The sequence below is a fragment of the Leptidea sinapis genome, chromosome 43, assembly GCF_905404315.1.
Source record: "Leptidea sinapis chromosome 43, ilLepSina1.1, whole genome shotgun sequence".
NCBI lineage: Eukaryota > Metazoa > Arthropoda > Insecta > Lepidoptera > Pieridae > Leptidea > Leptidea sinapis.
Genome location: NC_066307.1, coordinates 8,578,022 through 8,599,563, shown reverse-complemented (window position 1 = coordinate 8,599,563; position 21,542 = coordinate 8,578,022). Strand labels below are relative to the sequence as shown.

At 35.0% G+C, this 21,542-nt stretch overlaps 1 protein-coding gene and 2 long non-coding RNA genes across 4 annotated transcripts in view; all 3 read right to left on the bottom strand.

The window, feature by feature from the left end:
- Window positions 1–3,066, bottom strand: part of LOC126976967 (protein FAM50 homolog) — a 278,663-nt gene extending 275,597 nt beyond the window's left edge. For both annotated transcript variants that reach the window (XR_007732056.1, XM_050825599.1), the window contains exons 1-3: window positions 2,232–3,066; window positions 1,903–2,004; window positions 1,333–1,537 (exon numbers count right to left, since the gene is read on the bottom strand). Coding sequence is in view for 1 of the 2 variants with exons in the window: in XM_050825599.1 (XP_050681556.1) it covers window positions 1,333–1,537; window positions 1,903–2,004; window positions 2,232–2,576 (652 nt within the window). In the remaining variant the exon portion in view is untranslated. The remainder of the gene's footprint in view (window positions 1–1,332; window positions 1,538–1,902; window positions 2,005–2,231) is intronic.
- Window positions 3,067–7,585: 4,519 nt separating this feature from the next.
- On the bottom strand, window positions 7,586–19,207 carry LOC126976993 (uncharacterized). The gene is made up of 3 exons (XR_007732073.1): window positions 19,023–19,207; window positions 7,728–7,790; window positions 7,586–7,662 (listed from the first exon to the last, which is right to left on the bottom strand). It is a non-coding gene; the product is annotated as an uncharacterized LOC126976993 (long non-coding RNA).
- Window positions 11,090–12,405, bottom strand: LOC126976991 (uncharacterized). Its single transcript, XR_007732071.1, has 2 exons — window positions 12,023–12,405; window positions 11,090–11,888 (listed from the first exon to the last, which is right to left on the bottom strand). It is a non-coding gene; the product is annotated as an uncharacterized LOC126976991 (long non-coding RNA).
- Window positions 19,208–21,542: the final 2,335 nt, after the last annotated feature.

The following is a 21,542-nucleotide window of genomic DNA, read 5'->3' as shown; positions in this document are numbered from 1 at the left end:
TACGCCAGTAAGCATACTGAGTGGACAAGAAGTTGACGACCAAAGCTTAAATTTGAATTTGGCTCATTTTATTGGCCAATGTTCTGGGAAGTTTTTAAAAATAGTTAGAAGCCATAGGCTCCCCATTGTTTTTGATACCTTGAACTTTTTCATGAATTTAGCTGGAGCAGTTACCTTGAAGTTACGACTCAATTCTAAACTAGTTCCGCATTGTCAACTATTCATAGCTTCTTATGTGGTTATTACAACTGTAGTTAATAATTATCAACAATAAAATTAACTAAAAGTGTTCAAAAAAATTAGAAAAAAGTCCTAAACCACAATTAGGTGAAAAAAGCGGATAAAAGGTGAAAAAAATTACTATATCCTGTTATATGTAGAACATACATAGGGGTGATTCGGATACTCATCACCATGAGGCTTTCAAATTTTAGCTCTGGATGTCAACTTCTCGGCCACCATGTACCTATATCAAATTCTACAACTCTGGCGAACATTGGATTTTTAACCTGACTTTCGTAAGTTCGTATCAATTATATAGCACTTTATCAAACAATATACAATGCAAAGACTAGCTACCAAATAGCTATAAAAAGAATAGCTATCAAATATTCACAAAATTTAAGATATCCGGCTCAAAGAATCAAAGTAGAAAAACTCAAAGATAACATGTTCTGTATAATGTATAACACTACATTTTATGTAATTTATAAATACTTTAGTATTAGAACCATTTTTACAAATTTTTATGGTGACCTCTCAAATTTACTGTCTAGGTTTAATACATATTGTTACTGTGGCATTCTATACATTGTCAAAATTAAGGCTGCCAAATAGAGAGAATGGACAACAGTACAATTTTAAACCTCCTGAAATTCCCCGCTCAACTTGCTTTAAATGTCTCCTCTCCCTAGTTTTCACTCCTTTTCTATATATTTTGTGTAAATATATTAAAATAAATAAGATTAAGTTGTAAATAGCACTAAGTACTTATATCAAATAATTTAAGTAGTTATTATATTTGTGTATGTCCTTTATAGTCCTAACAGCATGTATATTTGTTTCAGATATAAGAAAATAAAACTTGTTTAAATCTTAAGCACCGATCACTACCATTAAAATTAGTAAAAGAATACTCTAAGCTTGGTGGTCTACCTTAACATGACATTGGCAAACTTGTAGTATACCTTCCACAGGAGCCATAGTAGAAAGAATAGAATAGAACAGTGTCTTAGAAATAACTCTGAATGCTAAAAATATTTTGATCATTTGTAATCAGTAAGTCCGAATAAACATAGAAGACATGCACAGATAATTCATAGTATAATTTACCTTTCTTTAAAGTAACATGTCTCCTATGTCCGGATCCGTCCCAGTAACTAAAAGTAACAGTTATTGGTTCATCTTTAAGACTAGCCTGTGTCATTGCCCACTCCAATCTGAGCTCTTCCCGCAGCTTCAAGTCTGCCTCTTCCCGCTCTCTGTCTGGTAAGAAGGATGTGTCCACATCTGGATTCTTCCGTATTTTCTTATAGGGCTGTATTAATTCAATTAATTTTATTAAACGATTAATTTTCATTAATAGATTGATAAGATACACAATTCTACAATAGATTATTTTTTTATATCTCAAAGGGTTTAAGGCAATGTTTTTGTTGAAAGCACCCAGACAGCTATATTTTTCCGAACACTCCATCAAATACCGTTAATATATTCAAAAACTCAACAAATTATAAACTTAAACCCGCCTTGAGAAACACGCTATCCATTGGTGAAAAAAGCATGAAAATCGGTGCTGTAGTGTTTGAGTTAATTATGAACAGACATATATATAATATGTAATGATTAAACTAGTCTACGTTTTCCGATTTGGGAATCAGTCTATTTCCAATGTGTACTTACCACTTCCTCACATTCCTTCCAACTATTTTCAGGCTTTGTTTCTTGATCACCATTATCATCATCTTCGTCCTGTTCATCTAGATCAAAAGAAAGTGCTTGAATCTGAAAATGTGTAAACTTAATTAATATTCATGTAAACATAGTCTAAGAATAATAGATACACAATTAGAATAAATAAAATTCATAGAATCAATAACTACTAAAAGTTGCCAAAGAAGCATATGATACAACAACATGGTAGGCTTTTTTGTTTTGTGAGGTTTATAGAAAAGCTATTTATGGAGAATGGAAAATTTGACAGATATATTGTAATCTTAACAAAAAAGTACCTGTCGTTTTTGCTTGTTTTTCTGAGCTTGTTTAGCTTCAATCTCTCTTTGTCTCTCTTTTTCTTTTTCTGCTTTTTTTTGAGCTAACTTCTTCTCCCTTTCTCGAACTATATGCTCCTGTTTTGCTTTCATCTCATCCAGTGTTACCAGACCAATTGTAGAACTCTTTAGTTGTTGTTCTACTGCATCATAGTGAGTGGCAAACTTATTTTCAATATTATCAATCTTTAAGTCTTCTTCAATCTTCTTTTTTCTGAGCTCAATTTCTTGTTGAGCTTTTTCACGCTTCTTCATTAAATGCATAGCTCTACCAGCTTCAGATGCTGCTCCTTTGTAGTGTGCCATGGTTTAAATCAAATCAAATTTTACAATAGTTACAATGTTTCTGCAATATTTGTTTTTATATAGTAAATTATTTAGGATGTTGCTTTACTCTTTATTTGTGTGGTACAAATATTCTAATTCAGCATAATTGTTTAGAGTTATTTACACTATTTTTCTTGAAACAAATTAAATTACTATTACACTTTGTGACTTTTGTGTTACTCCACTTCCTCGTTAGAGTAAATATATTATTAGCTCACTTCTCTTGCTCAGAATTCTTAAACTTTCGAGCAACATTCAAGCTCGTTAGAGTAAGTGTTCTGTGCATTGAAAACTCAAGTTCCAGAAGACCAAGACCAAGAGCCAAGAACTCGTTACTCGTTAGTTAGTGGTTACTTGATTAGTAACTCTTGTCTCTGTCCCTAAGTAAATATAAATAGTAAATACAAATTATTATATTCTTTGCCAAGAACTCTATTCTATTCTTCCTACTGTGACTTGGGAGACACAATTCAAGCACTGAAAAAGTTGACATTTGACAGTTGACACAAGGTATTACTGTAACGTCTCCGCTCGAGCACTCGATAGATTTGTTAAAAGTGATTTTCCATTTCACTTTCTCGAACGAAAACGACTAATGTTTTTTTTAAATTGTAATATACATGTATTATGTATAAAACATGAATATTTTCAATATTCATAAATATCTGCAGATCAGTTTAGGCAAATAACTTCCTTGTCTAAAAATCCTTGCATGTTTTAGTGCCTTAGGTTTGCAATTTTACAATTCTATTAAAAAGAATTATCGGTCATTCGATTTAATATATATATATATCGATATAAAACAAAAATAAATAGTAATTACAATTTTTTGATTCGTTTTTTTTATTTACTTTTGTTAAAATAAAATGTATATTTTCACTATTATGTTGAATCGTCTCTTCCATTATTTTCTACTACTCCAGATACTATATCGCAATCATTGTGATCTTTTAAAAATAGCTATTTCAAGAAAAAATGTCCAAACGTATCAATGACAAAAACACGGTAACTGCGATGCTATCATAACCAAACGCGAACCAAAACACTGTATAATCCTTCCTATCTCATTTTCTTCCACGTTAAGTCTTATGAATTTAAGTGTCTGTCGCTTTTTACTTTCATCGACTTTCAAATCACAACGATGCTAAAGAAGTTTTCAGTTCAAAACATTGTTGTTTAATAATATTTCTAAAAAAATTGTTTCAATAAATAAAAGAATGCTTAATTATTTCGTTCATCATCATGAGCCGGAAGACGTCCACTGCTGGACAAAGGCCTCCCCCAAAGATTTCCACTACGATTGGTCCTGTGCTGCCCTCATCCAACGTATTCCGGCGATCTTGACCAGGTCATCGGGTGGTCATCTTATGGGGGGCCTACCAACACTACGTCTTCCGGTACGTGTTCGCCATTCGAGGACTTTACTGCCCCAACGGCCATCTGTCCGTCAAACTATGTGCCCTGCCCACTGCCACTTCAGTTTCGCAATCATTTGGACTATGTCGGTAACTTTGGTTCTCCTACGGCTCTCCACATTTCTGATTCGATCCCGCAGGGAAAGTCCGAGCATAGCCCTCTCCATTGCCCTCTGAGTGACCATGAGCTTTCTCATAAGGCCCATAGTTAGCGACCACGTCTGCGTACCGTAAGTCATCATTGGCAACACACACTGGTCGAAAACCTTCGTCTTCAGACACTGTGGTATTTGGGACGAGAAGATTTTACGAAGCTACCCGAACGCTGCCCATCCGAGTTGGATTCGACTAGTGACATCTTTCGCGAAATTCGACCTGCCTAACTGGTTTGTTTGTCCGAGGTAGACGTACTCGTCGACAATTTCAGACTACAGTTCCCAATTGTTCATGGGAGTAGGTGCGACATGGACATTTGACATGATGTTCGTCTTGTTGATGTTCATTTAAGACCCACTCCTTGGGAAACTGTATTGAGGCCATCGAGCATATGGCTTAAGTCTTCCATGATCTCTGCCATGATTACGATATCGTCTGCGAATCAAAGGTAACTGATGTATTCGCCGTTGATGTTGATGCCCAGTCTGTTCCAGTCCAGAAGCTTAAAGACATCTTCCAACGCAGCGGTGAACAGCTTGGGCGATATGTTTTCATTCATTTATTCATATGTCATCGCCTTGTTTGACTCCCCGCTGCAGTCAGATAGGCTTTGGGATCTGATCCTGGAGATGGACTGACATAGTGGCGTTTCTATACAAACACGCTTTCAACGCTTCGATATATCGGTAATCAATGTGGCACCTCTGGAGAAACTGAAGCACCGCCCCGGTCTCGATCGAATCAAAGGCTTTCTCATAGTCCACGAAGGCATAGTGGCTAGTTGTACTCTTCTGTCTTCTGTATAACCTGCCGCAGCGTATGTATGTGGTCTATGGTGCTAAAGCCGGCTTGTTCGGGAGGCTGGAAGACGTCAAGCCTGCGCACGAGACAGCTTATATACATGGATCAGAAGTGATATGGGCCTATAGTTCTTCAAAAGCATTTTATCGCCCTTTTTGAAGATCAGCACCACTATACTTCTGTGCCATGCTTGTGGCGTTTTGCCTTCGAGGATGACGGAATTGAAAAGTTTCTGGAGGGTCTTAAGTACCGCTAGCTCTTAGAAGCTCAACTGTTGTTCCATCATCACCATGCGTCTTGTTATGCTGTTTTAGAGCCATACCAATCTCGCACAGGCTGACGTCTGGGATATCTTCGATATACTTAGTGGTAAATGGTGTGCTCTTAACGAAAGACGCTGCTGCCCATCCTCCATTGTTTGTATCCCTTAGTCGCCTGTTACGACATCCACGGGAGGAGATCGAGTGGTGCGATACATCACGCACATTATTTCGTTATAAAAATTTAATTATATGTACAATTATTTCGTTATAAATATTTAATTATATTCTGATAATAAACCTTGGTCAGGGGTTTGGGGTTCGAACCAATTCTCTCTCTAGGGAACCAGATATATATGGCGCCTTAGATCGTGCGGCCTATATGTCTTGAAAGCAGTAGTTGAATTAATCTCTCTATTAAACTCTAGATTCCAAATTACAATGGGGCCCCCATATTGCAGGATTGGCGAACAGACTTAGTTCTGCAGCATACGCGGTTAAAAAAATTAGACAATTAACTGACATAGATACGGCGCGACTAGTATACTTTAGTTATTTCCATTGTATTATGTCCTATGGTATATTGCTATGGGGCAACGCTGCTGATATTAATACAATATTTGTGCTGGAGAAGAGGGCTATTTGCGCTATTTATAACCTAGGTCCTAGAGAATCATTGAGAGCAAAATTCAAAGAAATTAACATCTTGACTGTTGCTTCTCAATATATTCTTGATAATGTAATGTATGTTCATAGGCACATAAATGAATTTGCCAGAAACTGTCATAACCATAATGTTAACACCAGGAACAGACATAAACTGATGATGCCTACTACTCGGCTTAGTCGAGTTAGTAAGTCTTTTGTGGGGCGATGTATATGCTTTTACAACAAGATCCCAGAAAATGTTCAAAACAAAGGTGTTACGTTATTCAAAAGAATTGTTAAAAAACGTTTGTGTGGTAAAGGTTACTATAACATAAATGACTTTCTTAATGATACCACAGATTGGGAATGGAGCGACCGCCCTCAGGCTATTAAATAATAAGTTTAATTGTACAATATTACTTTGTAAATGTTACTTTGATTGTAAAACAATTTTTGATGAAAAAAAAAGCCCGCTGAGTTTGTTGCGCCCATTCTTCTCATGCCTGAGGCATTCACTTTGGAATGGTTGAAATTTTTTATTTTACTTTCAATAAGTGATTTCACATCCTATTTTGAATAAAAATATTTGAATTTGAATTAAATTAATGACTTACATTTTTTGTCGTAATTTTTTTAGATATCTTTGGCCAGCCTAGCGAAACTCTCCAAAAAAAACCGATAAAAACGGAGATAGCCGAAAACCACCACGTTTTAAGCAACTGCTTATTCACTTTTAAACTTAACCGGATTATACTTCGTCGCCAATAGCTATACTGTAATTATTTCAAACTTATGTCAAATCACTGCACGTTTCATACTAAACTAAATTTCAATTTCACTTTGGTAGTCCCGCCTCTTACGTAGTACTTACTTACATCCTCTTTGTCTTTGGGCATGAAAAGCGAGGGAACTGTTGGTTGCTTAAGGCGGTCTTTTTAACTATAAAATTAAATATTTCTATTATATTGTATATAATCCTCATATTTTTGAAAAGTATCTAAGTATTTGTATATAATTTGTTTAGTATAAGTAAAAGTCTATATATTTAGTGATTTAGGTTTGTGCTAAGAGATGTCGAAAAGGCGGAAAAAAACCAAGCCGGAACGAGATAAAGGTGAGTCTATTTTAGATTCCACCTCTGAAAGTAGCGAATACTCAGATTCGCGTACAGTTTTGGAAGACCACGAGAACTTTTATTTGCCATATAGGGTGGCCGACTATTGTCGCCGATATCCGGAAGATGCAGGTGCCGGTCATGAATTTATAGTCTTCATAGAGAGTGTCACTGAACAGCCACTTGGTAGTCGTGACATGCTTACTCTTAGTAGCTACTAATCGCGCTTCATTAAAGGCATTAAATATCTTAAGAAACTCAACAAATATAAGATAGGAGTAGTGTTTGAACGACCCAATTTGGCTAATACATTCCTAGACAACACGACATTTTTAAGGGAACAAAATATTAAGGCGTCCATCCCAGCTGGTGCCACTGAATTGTCTGGAGTGATTTCCTCCGTACCCATTGATATGTCCAACAAAAAAAAAATTTTCAAATCTTTGTCAAGTGCAAAAAAAAATATTTCTGTTCGGCGTATAATGAAAAAAAAACAAATCCGATAGTGGTTATAAATTACAACCTACACAGGCAGTCATTATTACCTTTGCGTCATCTACTTCACTCCCAGATTACGTTCACTTAAAGATGTGACGTCTACCAGTGCGACCTTATGTGCCGCCAGTTAAGCAGTGTTTCCGATGCCTTAGGTTTGACCACTTGGCTAAATTCTGTAAGAATGCTCAGCGTTGCTCAATCTGCACTGAAAATCATTCATATAAAGAATGTGCTATACCTATTGACAAAGCAGTATGTGTGCACTGTAAAGGTAACCATCTTGCAGTATCAGGTCAATGCCCTATAAAACAAAAAAAGATATTGGATAGTAAAAATAAAAGTAAAACACCATTATCAGATTTATTTAAAAATACAACAAACTTTCCATCACTCAATAAGACAGAGAACACACAAGACATCATTAATTTAATTTTATCCAATCCAGCAGCAATGAACCTAATCACAGAATCAATAATAAAAGTCATTACACTAAATAAAACACAGAATCAAAGCATTAGCTCACACGCAATTCGTTCAGCTATTAAAGATACCATAGAAATTAAAAATAAAACGTCACATTCAACTGTCACAAACTTAACATAGTACAGTGGAATGCTCAAAGTCTGTTGAGTAACAGACTTGAGCTTCAAAACCTTCTTTATGAGCAGGACATACACATAGCACTTATATCAGAAACTTGGCTTAAACCAACAATACAGTTTTCTATCAGAGGTTATTATCATAGAGGTCTTACTCATAGAAGAAGAAATTAGTGACTTTTGGTTACTATGACTACAAAGCAGTTATTACGTTGTCATGCTTATAAGTTGTAATTAATTTATAAAGTTGTTTTCGAAAAAAAGGCGGGAAGTGTAGAAGTAGGCGGACGTCCTTTTTTGGCAAAACTTTTGAAAGTTAAATTAATTTGATATTATAGGATCAGTTAAGTTGTAAAGTGTATATATAAGTAGTTAGTGTTTATTATTTATAGATTTAGTTTTTTTTTCTTCGCCTGGTAAGTCATTTTATTGTATTATATGTAAATAGAATTTTTCTCTTGGCGTCCATGTTGGAGCCCGAAGACCCTGGAGGGGCATCCCTCCAGGTGTCTTATGTAGTCACAATAGATGCGTCGGGAATGGAAACGGAAAGTTCAATTATAGATACGGACTGTTCGGAAAACACGAAATCAATTAAAAGAAAGAGAATCTCAGATAGAAATCAAAGAAAGAGAAAAAATCACAGATATAAGGGTCCATCAGATTCCCAACACTACCCCAATGATTTGAAGGATAATGTTATTCCTAACATGCTTGAGTCTAATGATAAAAACACTGAAATCCACCATAATGAGGCTGTTCAGTCTAATAATATCACAAGTAACCCTCGTTCTGCTCGGTCACTTTACCACGCGTCAGACCCCGCAGGGTCATGAACATGGACAAGGACATGGACAAGGAACATGGACAACATAAGGCGCACCTTATGTTGTCCATGTTCAAAAAATCTTACAACCAAATCAAACCGGATCTATTCACCCAGTACAATTTGGATTTTTCCTTAAAAAAAGTTTGATAAAAAACATTGTAGAGGGAAGCATCAAAAAGATTGGAAGGAATAGGTTGTCTTTACAATTTAAAACATTTCAGGGTGCTAACACATTTCTAGATCACAAATCTCTTGATGTTAATAAATACAAAGCATTTATTCCGGCCTTCACTATCACCCGCATGGAAATTGTGAGAGGTGTGCCATGTGACTGGGATGAGAAAGATATTATAGAAAGTATTGAGCTTCCGCAGAACTGTGGAAGCATTTTGAAAGTTCGGAGATTAAACCGAAAGGTATATGATGGAGAGACACCCAAGTTCATTCCAACTGAGACCGTAGTTTTAACCTTTGACGGGAAGGTGTTACCGCCCAGGGTCTTTATATGTTTCAACTCCTTATCTGTAGAGCTTTATATTTTCCCCACGCTGCAATGTTTTAATTGCTGCCGTTTTGGTCACACCAAAATGCAATGCAGAGGCACTCCAAGGTGTTACAAATGTGGTGACAACCATTCAGGTATAAGCTGTGAGACTGAAAGGAATGATGCTGTCTGTATCTTATGTTCTGGTTCCCATTTCGCAACAGACAAAAAGTGCCCGGAGTATGCTAGACAAAAAGCTATTAAAGAAACAGTGGCTAGAAACTCTATATCTTATTCAGAAGCCAGTAAAGTCCATCCACCAGTTTCGAAATCTTATGCTGACGTTCTTGCTTCTGCTTCATCGGCCCCTACTGGTCCAACTATTACTTATTCCAACCCCAATAATTTAACAAGCCTTTCTAAGAGTCCCACACAGTCATATAGGCAAACAGTATTCTTGAAACCCAAAGTTCGTCCCAGAAATGCTAGTAAGGGATATGATCAAAAAGCGCATGCAGAGCTTATCCAAGATTACAGCAACATTTCTTCCATTTCTACAGGTTGTCTCAAAAATTACAATGATTTGTCAGAATAATAACAAAGGATCTCATCATTTCTATCATTCAGTACCTTTCACAATCTAATATAATTAAAATACCGTCCAACGATGCTGCTACTTTGAAAAGTTTTTTAAATCATGGCCAGTCAGGACCATCCACAAAACCAGTCTCTAGTGATTCAGTGGAATTGCCGGAGTATTAATAGTAAAAAAAGTGACCTAATTTATTTATTGAATAGTTACAAACCATTTGCAGTCTCTCTTCAAGAGACTTGGCTTCGTCCCGGATTCAATTTTAGAATTCCAGGACATATCTGTCTTAGAGAAGACAGAACAGATGGGTATGGTGGAGTTGCACTAATTCTTAGAGGAGGTGTGCCCTTTGTCCACATACCCATCCCTAATCACAGTGATAAATTTTCCATTATTGCTGCTAGTGTAAATAATATTTGTTTTGTAAATATGTATATACTCACTCACTCACTTACCTCACTCACCCTTCCACTGAAGTCTTTGATGATATTTGTAGCATTCTATCTTCACTCCCGCGCCCTATTTTGGTCATGGGAGATTTCAATGCACAACATTCTATGTGGGGAAGTTCTAAGTCTGATCATTATGGGGCTAGAATCTTAGACATCTTAGATGATAATAATTTATGCCTTCTAAACTCTGGCTGTTCTACTAGAAGGTCACAGCCCCATGAGGGTATTAGTGCACCAGACCTAACCCTGTGTAGTCCCTCCCTTGCCCCTACATTAAACTGGTGGCCTCTATCGTCTTCATATGGAAGTGATCACTTTCCACTAATTGTATCATTTCCTCAAAAAATTAGCGAAAAGATGTCAAAGTCTCCTTCCCGGTTAAAACATAAACTTAAGGATGCTAACTGGTCATTATATAGAGATAAAGTTCAACAAAATTTATCAACCATACCTCCACTAAATGATAGCAATAATCATCTTTGTAATGAAGCTTTTACACAGGCCCTACTACAGGCTGCTGAGGAAGTTTTTCCTATTAAAAATAATAATGGCAATGGGTATATATCATCACCTCCTTGGTGGGACAGTGAGTGTTCTGCTGCGATAGCTGAGAGAAAGATAGCTGAAAAAAATTACAGAGAAAATTCTACATCACAAAATTTTAATGTTCTTTGTAATATTATAACTAAAACACGTAAATTATTAAAACAAAAAAGATTCAATGGCTGGAAATCTTTTTGTGCCTCAATTTCACCAGACATTTCTCCATCTGAAGTTTGGCAAAATATTCGTAGATTCAGATCCTCTTTTAAACCTCCAAGGTCTCCTCTTATGGATAGCAGTACAGTTGATTTGTTTCTTGACAGATTAGCTCCACCATTTGTCCCATCTATAGATAATATGTCTTCTAACTCACAGCTTTCTCTCCTCCCCCAGCATGATAGTAGCAATTCATAAATTTCCTTTAGCCTTTCAGAACTCAAAGGGGTTCTTTCAAAACTAAGGGACTCAGCCCCTGGTTGTGATGGAATTCCATATTCCTTTTTTCAAAACCTGAATGATTCCTGCCTTTCTTATTTTCTCAGTTTAATTAATTCAATCTTAACATCAGGTAATATTCCTCCATCATGGAAAATCCATGAAGTTATCCCAATACACAAGCCCAACAAACCGATTAATGATCCATCATCATACAGACCAATTGCATTAGCTCCAGTTATTTCCAAAATTTCTGAACATTTAATTAAAACTAGACTAGAATGGTTTATTGAGAGTAAGGGGTTACTATCGCCAAACCAGTTTGGATTTAGGAAAGGCAGGAGTACAATGGATAGTCTCAGTATTTTTATGACAGACTTAAGATTGGCATTTTCTTACAATAAGTCTGTGTTAGCGGCATTCTTAGATGTGTCGGCAGCCTATGATAATGTCAACCTTTCAATTCTGAAACAAAAAAATGACTAATTTGGATATCCCACAAATTTTTATAAGCTTCACAATCAATCTTCTCTCTGGTAGAATGCTTAAAATAATATCAGGAGACTCCTACCAATCCTGTATTGCCTGGAAAGGTTTACCTCAGGGCTCAGTTTTAAGTCCTTTACTTTACAATATATATTCTCATGATCTGGAAGCCTCCCTTAAGGGTAAAGTTAACACACTCCAATATGCAGATGATTTACTCCTTTATGTGTCTGGTGATTCTGTAGACAACATGTCTGATACTATGACACATTCCCTTAAGTTACTAAAAGTCTGGCTTGACAATAACACTTTAAGCCTTTCGGTTCCTAAAAGTATTATAGTCTTATTCTCACGTATGAGACTTCCTCCAGCAGTATCTGTATTTTATAATAACATTAGAGTTCCCACTAAAAGTGAAGCAACATTTCTTGGGGTAATTTTAGACTCAAGACTTACAGGAAGCCCTCATTGCAACTATATAAGTGCCAAATGTGAGAAGATTATAAACATACTGCGTTGTCTCTCTGGAGTTTGGTGGGGAGCCCATCCTTTCTCTCTAAAGCTTCTATATAATGCTCTAATAAGAAGCATTTTAGACTATGGAACATTAATACTTGAACCCTGTAATGCAGGAGCTCTCCATAAGTTAGACATTATCCAGTCTAAGGCTCTGAGAATAATTGCGGGAGCTATGCGGTCAAGCCCTATTAACGCTTTGCAGGTGGAATGTTCTGAAGCCCCCCTGCACCTCAGACGTCAATTTCTTTGTGACAGGTTCCTGTTTAGAGCATTTCAAGTTTATACTCATCCTCTTTTCATTCAAGTTACGGTCTCTGTTGCGGTCGCCGCCATGCCTTATTGTTAGTCTCTAAGTTAATTTCTTCCTATATTTTGTGTAACTATGATGCATTAACTTTAAATCCATCTATTTTGTTTGACTTTGGTGTTTGTAAACAAGATCCTTCTGCCAATGCCAAATTTATGGATATTATTGACAGTGACAGCCGATGGAAACATTGCCAATTAGTTTTTAGTGATTCTTCCAAACCCGGTCCTGAGAAGTGTGTGGGAGTTGGCATTTTTCATCAACAGTTTGGCATTGCACAGAAAATAAAATTGCCTCCAGAGACTTCAGTATTTACTGGAAAATGTTTTGGTCTGCTGAAGTCTCTGGAATACATTTCTTGGACAGATTTCCTTTTAGCAGTAACAATCATCCAGTCATTATTGCATGTCGTGATTTATTGTATCAATGTTGTAGCAAAAATTACACAGTTTCCTTTGCTTGGATTCCGGGGCACTCAGGAATCTTTGGCAATACCAAGGCTGATAGCCTTGCCAAAGCTGCGGTCAATGACGGAGATCTGGTTCCGTACCAAAACTTTTGTTGTGATTTGGCCCTCCATCCTAAATCCCAGTTATTGAACTCTTGGACACATATGGCGTTCTTCAAGTCAGACTAAAGGAGAGTCAGACGATATTACAGCACGATCCAGGTGGATATACCTCCTAAACCGTGGTTTTCAAATCTGACGTTTGGTAAAGCTACCACTTCGACTCTTATTCGTATGAGGCTGGGCCATGCATGCATTCCCTTGCATCTGGCAAGGCTTAACCTTTTGCCTAGTGATATATGTGAGTGTGGCAATGACGTTGGGGATTTTAATCATATATTCTTTGCCTGTCCTCGACATGACCGTTCCGCTTTTATTTCCTCGCTTTTGTACATTAAAATTCCTTTTCCTACTTCAATTTCTGTCCTTTTATCTAATATAAATATTGATGTATATAGAATTTTAGCTAGTTTTATTTTTCTTAATGATATAAAATTATAACCATTTATGTATTTATATACTAAATTTACCTGATCCTTTTCCAAATTCCGTTCCAATTCTCAATCCAATGACACACTTCCTCACCTTTTTGTATGGCTGACGCACAAACCGTGCAGGCCAATAAATGGCGCAAAAAAAAAAATTGTTTTCTTATATAAATAATGGTGAATGCACTGATTTGCTCATAGTCTACTGCTGATACTCAGCTCTATCTCATATAACAGGTTATGGGCCCAGAAACGGGAATAAAAGAGAAAAATGAGTAATCACTTACACATAAATAAATATAAACAATTGAAAAGAGAAAACTACGATACAAAAAAAAAAGATAAAAGTTAGCACATCTAAATGAAGGACAAATGATAAGCACTTGATAAGAAAATTATGGAAGGCTTAGAATTCAATAAAAGTGACACAGTTAAAGACTGTGATGTCTGTGCTAAAGGCAAAGCAACAAAACTACCGTTTAATGCACCTAACAATGAGAAACGTACAAATGAAAGATTAGAAATTGTGCATACTGATGTATGTGGTCCCATGAGGCAGCCATCGAAAGGGGGTTCCAAATACTTCATCACATTTACAGATGATTATTCAAGATATAAAAGAGTATATACAATGAAAACTAAGGATGAATCTCTATCAAAATTTGAGGAATTCAAAAATGAGGCTGAAAGATTTACCAAAAAGAAGATAGTATGCTTACAAAGTGACAATGGGACAGAATATATTAACAATAATTTTGACAAATATTTGAAGGAGAATGGCATCAAAAGGAGACTTTCCGCACCATACACGCCAGAACAGAATGGCTTAGCAGAAAGAAAAAATAGGACATTGCTTGATAAAGCTAGATGTATGTTGATAGACGCTAATATGAAAGAAGTTTTTTGGGCTGAAGTTATTAATACAGCTACTACTACTTGGCAAACCGTAGTCCTTGCACAAGTATTAATAACGCGACTCCATTTGAAAAATGGGTAAAGAGAGTTCCGTCTGTAAGACATTTTCACATATTCGGAACTAAGGCGTTTGTACATAAAAATGGAAAATTTGAAGCCAGAGCGACACCTGGAATTTTTGTAGGATATTCGGAAAATCACAAGGCACACCGGATTTTCAACCCAAAAACAGGCCAGGTAATGATTAGCAGAGATGTCAAAATACTGGACAAAATGTTTTATGAAAACGAGATCAAAGGAGAACAAAAACAAGATGTAGTTAATAAAAAGGAAATAGAAATTATATTTTCTCCTGAAAAAGAAAATGTAGAAGATAATAAAGATTTGAAAGAACATGAAATTGATGAAACTGACCAGGAATTGAACAATGATGAAATATTTGTTGACGCAAATACAGAAACAGATGAAATAGATCCGACTAGTTCTACTGATAAAAGACAGAGAAAACCACCAGCATGGCATCAAGATTATGAGATGGATGCTGAACAATCATTCCTCTGTGAAATAGACGAGAACATGGATGAATGGGAAGATGCAATAATAAGCGATATTGAATCTCATCTTAAAAATAATACTATGAAAATTGTACACAGGAACGAAAGCAAAAATTTGATTGATAGTAAAATGATTTTAAAATATAAATATAATGCAATGGGAGAAATAGATAGACGAAAAGCACGACTTGTGGCGCGTGGGTTTAATCAGAAAGAAGGAATTGATTACACTGAAACATTTGCACCTGTTGCAAAAATGAGTACTCTTAGAATACTTATTGCACATGCAACTGAAAATAAATTTAAGTTACCCCAACTAGACGTGTGTACTGCATTTTTAAACGGCGATTTAGATGAACAAATTTATATGAAGAAGCCGAAAAATCTGGATAAATATTTAAAATACATAATTACACATGGAAAAGACATAGAGTTGATTAAAAAAGCAAAAGAAATGCTTTTAGATATAAATAGATATAAAAATAATGGGATATGTCAACTAAACAAAGCCATATATGGTTTGAAACAAGCAGGAAGACAATGGTTCTTAAAGTTACATGAGAAATTGTTGGAAATCGGATTTAAGAATTCTTCAGCGGATCCTTGCTTGTATATATTAGAAAAAGGAGTAGAAAAGCTGTTTGCAAACATTTATGTGGATGACTTAATACTAGCATATAAATCATAAATGTTGTTACGAGAAGTCAAAACAAAACTGCAAAAAGTTTTTGAGTTACGAGATATGGGTTCACTCCATCATTGCCTGGGCATACAATTCACCCATGTAGGGGAAGAAATAACATTGTCACAGGAGAATTATATTGAAAATTTAATAAATAAGTTCAACATGGCTGAATGTAAGCCAGTGTCAATGCCCATGGAAACTGGTCTGAAACTGGAGAAGGGTAATGGACTCACAGAGATGGAGAATATACCATACCAAATGTTAATTGGATCTCTAATGTACCTCGCTGTAGCCACAAGACCAGATATAATGTTTGCTGTTAGTTATTTGAGCCAATATAATACATGTTTTGATAATACACATTGGCAAGCTGCAAAAAGGGTGATTCGTTATTTAAAAGGAACGAAGAATGTAACCATCAGATATAAACAATCAGGAATGGCAATAACAGACATGGCTGACGCTGACTGGGCGGCATGTACCGTTGACCGTCGTTCATATACCGGTTATATTTTTAAGTATGGTGGTGGCCTTATCAGTTACGCATCAAAGAAACAAAGAACAGTGGCTTTGTCAACAGCAGAAGCCGAATATATGGCGATGACAGAAGCAACGAAGGAAGCTTTACACTTGAAATATCTGTTGGAAGATATTGGAGTTTTTCAACAAACTGTTACGATCTATAATGATAATTTGGCTGCACAGATGTTAGCAAACAACCAAATGACTGGTAAGAGATCGAAACATCAGTATAAAGGAACATTTTATACGGGATTGTGTCCAGAAGAAATTAGTGACCATCCGTTACAAGGACACAGAACATATGGAGGCAAACCTTTTTACAAAGGCATTACCACAACCAAGATTGTTAAAGTTTCTAAAGATGATAGGCGTCACTCAGACCTGAAGGTCATCGTGAGGGGGAGTATCATAGAGGTCTTACTCATAGAAGAAGAAATTAGTGACTTTTGGTTACTATGACTACAAAGCAGTTATTATGTTGTCATGCTTATAAAAAGTTGTAATTAATTTATAAAGTTGTTTTCTTATATTAAATAATGGTGAATGCACTGATTTGCTCATAGTCTACTGCTGATACTCAGCTCTATCTCATATAACAGTTATACAATACTAAGAAATGATTGTGGTAATGATCACAATGGTGTAGCAATTTTTGTTAGAAATGGCATTTATTTTCAAAAGTTAGAAACATTTTCTGATAACTCCTTGCAAAATGTAGCAATGAAAATTAAATACAAACAAAAAGACATCTCAATTGTTAGCTTTTATAGTCCTGGCAACAGTACTAACTTTGACAAATCTAAATTTAATAGACTGTTGCATAGTATTCCAAAACCACTAATAATTGCTGGTGATTTTAATGCTCACCATACCATTTGGGGTTGTAATAGAACCAATTCTAGAGGTAGAGATATCATGGATGTAATGGACGATAATGACTTAATGCTCTTAAATAATGATCAACCAACTACATAATAAAACAATAATCTCAACTATATGCCGCTTACGTTTAAACCATGCCTGCACTCCAGTCTTTCTAGCAAAACTTAGAATTAGGGATCATTCTCTATGTGATTGTGGCCTTGATGAGGGAAACATGGATCATTTATTCTTTAGTTGTCCCTTAATGCAATCTTCTCTGCACAATTATATACCCGCTGAAGTCCCCCGTCCAACCTCCGTTAAATGTCTCCTCTCCCTAGTTTACACTCCTTTTGTAAATATTTTGTGTAAATATATTAAAATAAATAAGATTAAGTTGTAAATATTATTTAGTACTTATATTAATTAATTATTTAAGTATTTCTATTTGTGTATGTCATTTATAGTCTTACAAGCATGTATATTATTTGTTTCAGATATTATTAGAAAATTAAACTTTATGTAATCTGAACACCGATTATTACCGTTAAACTTAGAAGACACATACTCAAAGCTTGGTAGTCTAATCTAACGTGATTCTGGCAAATCTGTGGTATATCTTCCACAGAAGCCACAGTAGGAAGAATAGAATAGAATAGAACCAACTACAGTGGGTACTAATTCTTGGAGACCAAATGGACTAGATCTAACAACAAACTTCATTATTCCTGTGCTGTAAATGGCAAGTTCATCAGGACTCTTTGGGCAGCTATCACTTGCCTACAATCACAAAATTTTCCATGGTAGTGTCGGAAACTGAATCTTCTTCAATTCCATCCAACATTCCTCCACACAGTAATCTGAAAATAGTAAATTGGGACCAATATGAGAACTTAGTAAATGACTTGTTAAAACAATTTGATATAAATAATTGTAATCTACAGAAGCCTTACAATAACTTCTGTTCCATAATTCTTAGAGCGGTAGAAAATTCAGTACCTAAAACCAACTACCACTGTAACAATATTACTAATCTACCTAAAAGAAAGCGACAACTTCCCTGGTGGAATGTGCAATATACTAAAGTGGTAGAAGATTGCAAACAGGCTTATCTGTTATTCAAATCAAATAACAATATCCAAAACTACATTCATTTTAAGCAAGCTCAAGCAAAGAAAAATTGTATATTAAGACTTGAATGTCGTAAATCCTGGACAGATTTTTGCTCCACCATAAATAGGTTAACGCCAATGAAACAAATTTGGACAAAAATGAGGAAATTTAAGAACTTATATTCTAATAATAATTGGATATCCAACTTTTTACACAAATGTACTCCAGATACAGTACCAAATTTGACAATTATTCACAATAATCATCCTTTAAATAGCACCAACGCTTTTATGATTGCCCCTTTTACTATTGAAGAATTAAAAGCTGGTCTATCATCAAGAAAGGACTCTGCATGCGGTTTGGATTGGCTCTCCTATAAAATGTTTAAACTCCTAAACTCTTCTAACTTAAATATTTTAGTTTCTAAGAATATTAAATCTCCTTTGGAAGAACTCCACTATTCCAGAAGAATGGAAAACAGACTGTCTAATTCCAATTTTAAAGCATGGGAAAGATTCTAGTTCAGCTGATTCATATCGTCCCATCACACTAAGCTCGTGTGTTGGTAAAATTTTTGAACAATTAATAATAATTAATAAAACAGAGATTAATATTTTATATTGAAAGTAACAACCTCTTACCTAATAATCAATTTGGATTTCGATGTGGTCGTTCTGCTTGTGAGAGTATACGGCATTTATGTCTTGACATCCATAGTGCCCAGATTGACAATAAGATATTGGCTGGTGTTTTTTTGGATGTTGTAGCATTTAATAATGTTGATTTAGAACAATTATCATCCATTCTTCTATCCTTAAATGTCCCCGAAAAAATAGTTAGTTGGATATTCAATTTCTTGCATGGTTGTAAACTTTATGTTAGAGTCAATAACCAATTAATAGGTCCTCGACATTCATATAGAGGCGTATCGCAGGGCGGAATTTTGAGTCCATTGCTCTTTATAATCTACATAAATCAAATAAATATTGTTTTGGGTAATAGAGTTTCTAACCTCCAATTTGCTGATGATCTAGTAGTGTATAGTTCAGGACTTAATTTATCAAATGTTGTGTTAGATCTTAATGTAGCACTCAAAAAATTGGAGCTTTATTTTCAATATCTTAGTCTTGAGGTCAGTATTGACAAAAGCAAAGTAGTAATATTTTCAAAGCATTCTATAAGAATAAGAGATGCAAAAATATATTATGGTACTCAGGAAATTTCAATAGATAATTCAATAAAGTTTTTAGGAGTTACGTTTTTAAGTAATTTTAGATGGCACAAATATGTTGAAATATTAGAAAATCGAGCATTAAAGGCCTGCAATATTCTGAAATCATTAGCTGGTACATATTGGGGTGCAGACCCACGCATCTTGCTAACACTATATAAGTCATTAGTTCGTAGCTATTTTGAGTATGCCTCTTTTGTTATGGTGGAGTAATTACATTAGTGAATAAATTAGAAAAAATACAAAATAAATGCTTAAGGATCATAACAGGCGCTTTTCGGTCTACTCCTATTATATCATTACAAGTAGAATGTAATATTCCCCCACTAGCTCTTAGATTCAAATATCTACCAACAAAATTCTTTCTCAAATTAACTTCTATTAATAATCATCCACTCCTATTAAAGATACAGGACTATATTAACCAAACTGACAATAATTCCTACTATCAAGTAGAAGGCATCTCTGATTTGTTACATTTTTCTTGTGATCATAATCTATTTTCTAGTATTCTTTGGCCATGTTATTTAAATTCTTATAATTCAAAATATACACCTATTAAAATAATTATTAATGAATCATTAAAATATAAGGAAGATGTATATAGTATGCTGTCAGAGTGGCAAAATTATAACCAACTTTATACTGATGGATCTAAAAGTAATACTGCTGTCTCTATGGCAGTTTATGACATACAACTGCGGAGTGGGTTTGGTCATAGGTTAAATACCTTGGCTAGTATATACAGAGCAGAATGTGCTGCCATATATGCTGCTCTAGAATATATTGGAGAACAGTCATATAATAATTGGATCATTATTACAGATGGCATGAGTGTTTTAAAAGCTTTACTATATCCTAAATGTAATGCTACATCAAATTTCATCATTTACAATATTAGAGACAAATATCAATGCTTATCCCTAACAAAAGATATTGTTTTATTCTGGACTCCTTCACACATAGCCGTGGAAGGAAATGAACAAGCTGATTATCTTGCTAAATCTATTGTGAATAGTAATCAGATACATACTGCTTTGAACATTCCCATACCACATACAGGTGCACTGTCTCATTTTAAAGGTACATTCTTGCAAGACTTTCAGAATTATTGGCAACAAGTTGTTCAAACAAAGGGCAAATGGTTAGCCGACATTAAAAACGAAATCACTCCTCCCTGGTTTGTTAAAAAGAAAAAATACTTACACAGAAAATTTTACACCACAATTTGTCGGTTACGTCTGGGACATTCTCGTAGTGGTGCTCATTTATTTAGGATCGGTGTTTTAGATTCTCCAACTTGTCAATTCTGTAATTGATCCATCCAAACTCTTGATCACATTTTCTTTGACTGTCCCCAATATAATCTTCAAAGATTTACATTGATAGACTGCCTCTTGGATATTTATAAGAATGCTGAAGACATCCCGCGCTCACTTCAGCAGTTATTGAAAACTTATGACTGCTTCGTGCCGCTTTACAAATTTACAGTTTCAACGGTAGGCAAAATTTGAAAATACGGCTTGGCTTTTGAAAAATCCCTTACACAGACTTAAAACATATTCGTCCATAAATTATTATTGGACTTGTGTTTATAATGTAAATTTTAATGTATAAATGTAAATAGTATATTTGTAGTTATACATTAAATTAGTTTCATATTATCTTATAATTATTATATTCAATTAATATTCATCATTATTACTTATATTCATGTATAATATATTTCTTATAACGTATATGAGATTTATATTTTAGTATTATATCATAAAAGTTTATTATTATTAATCCCGCCCGGGGTTTAAGCTTGATATTCATTGAAACAAGAATATTATCAATAAAAGACTTGGCTTCGGCCTTTCATGCGAACCTATATGTATATGAAGAAAATGAAACATAAAGAACACGAAATACTACTTTTATGTGAAAT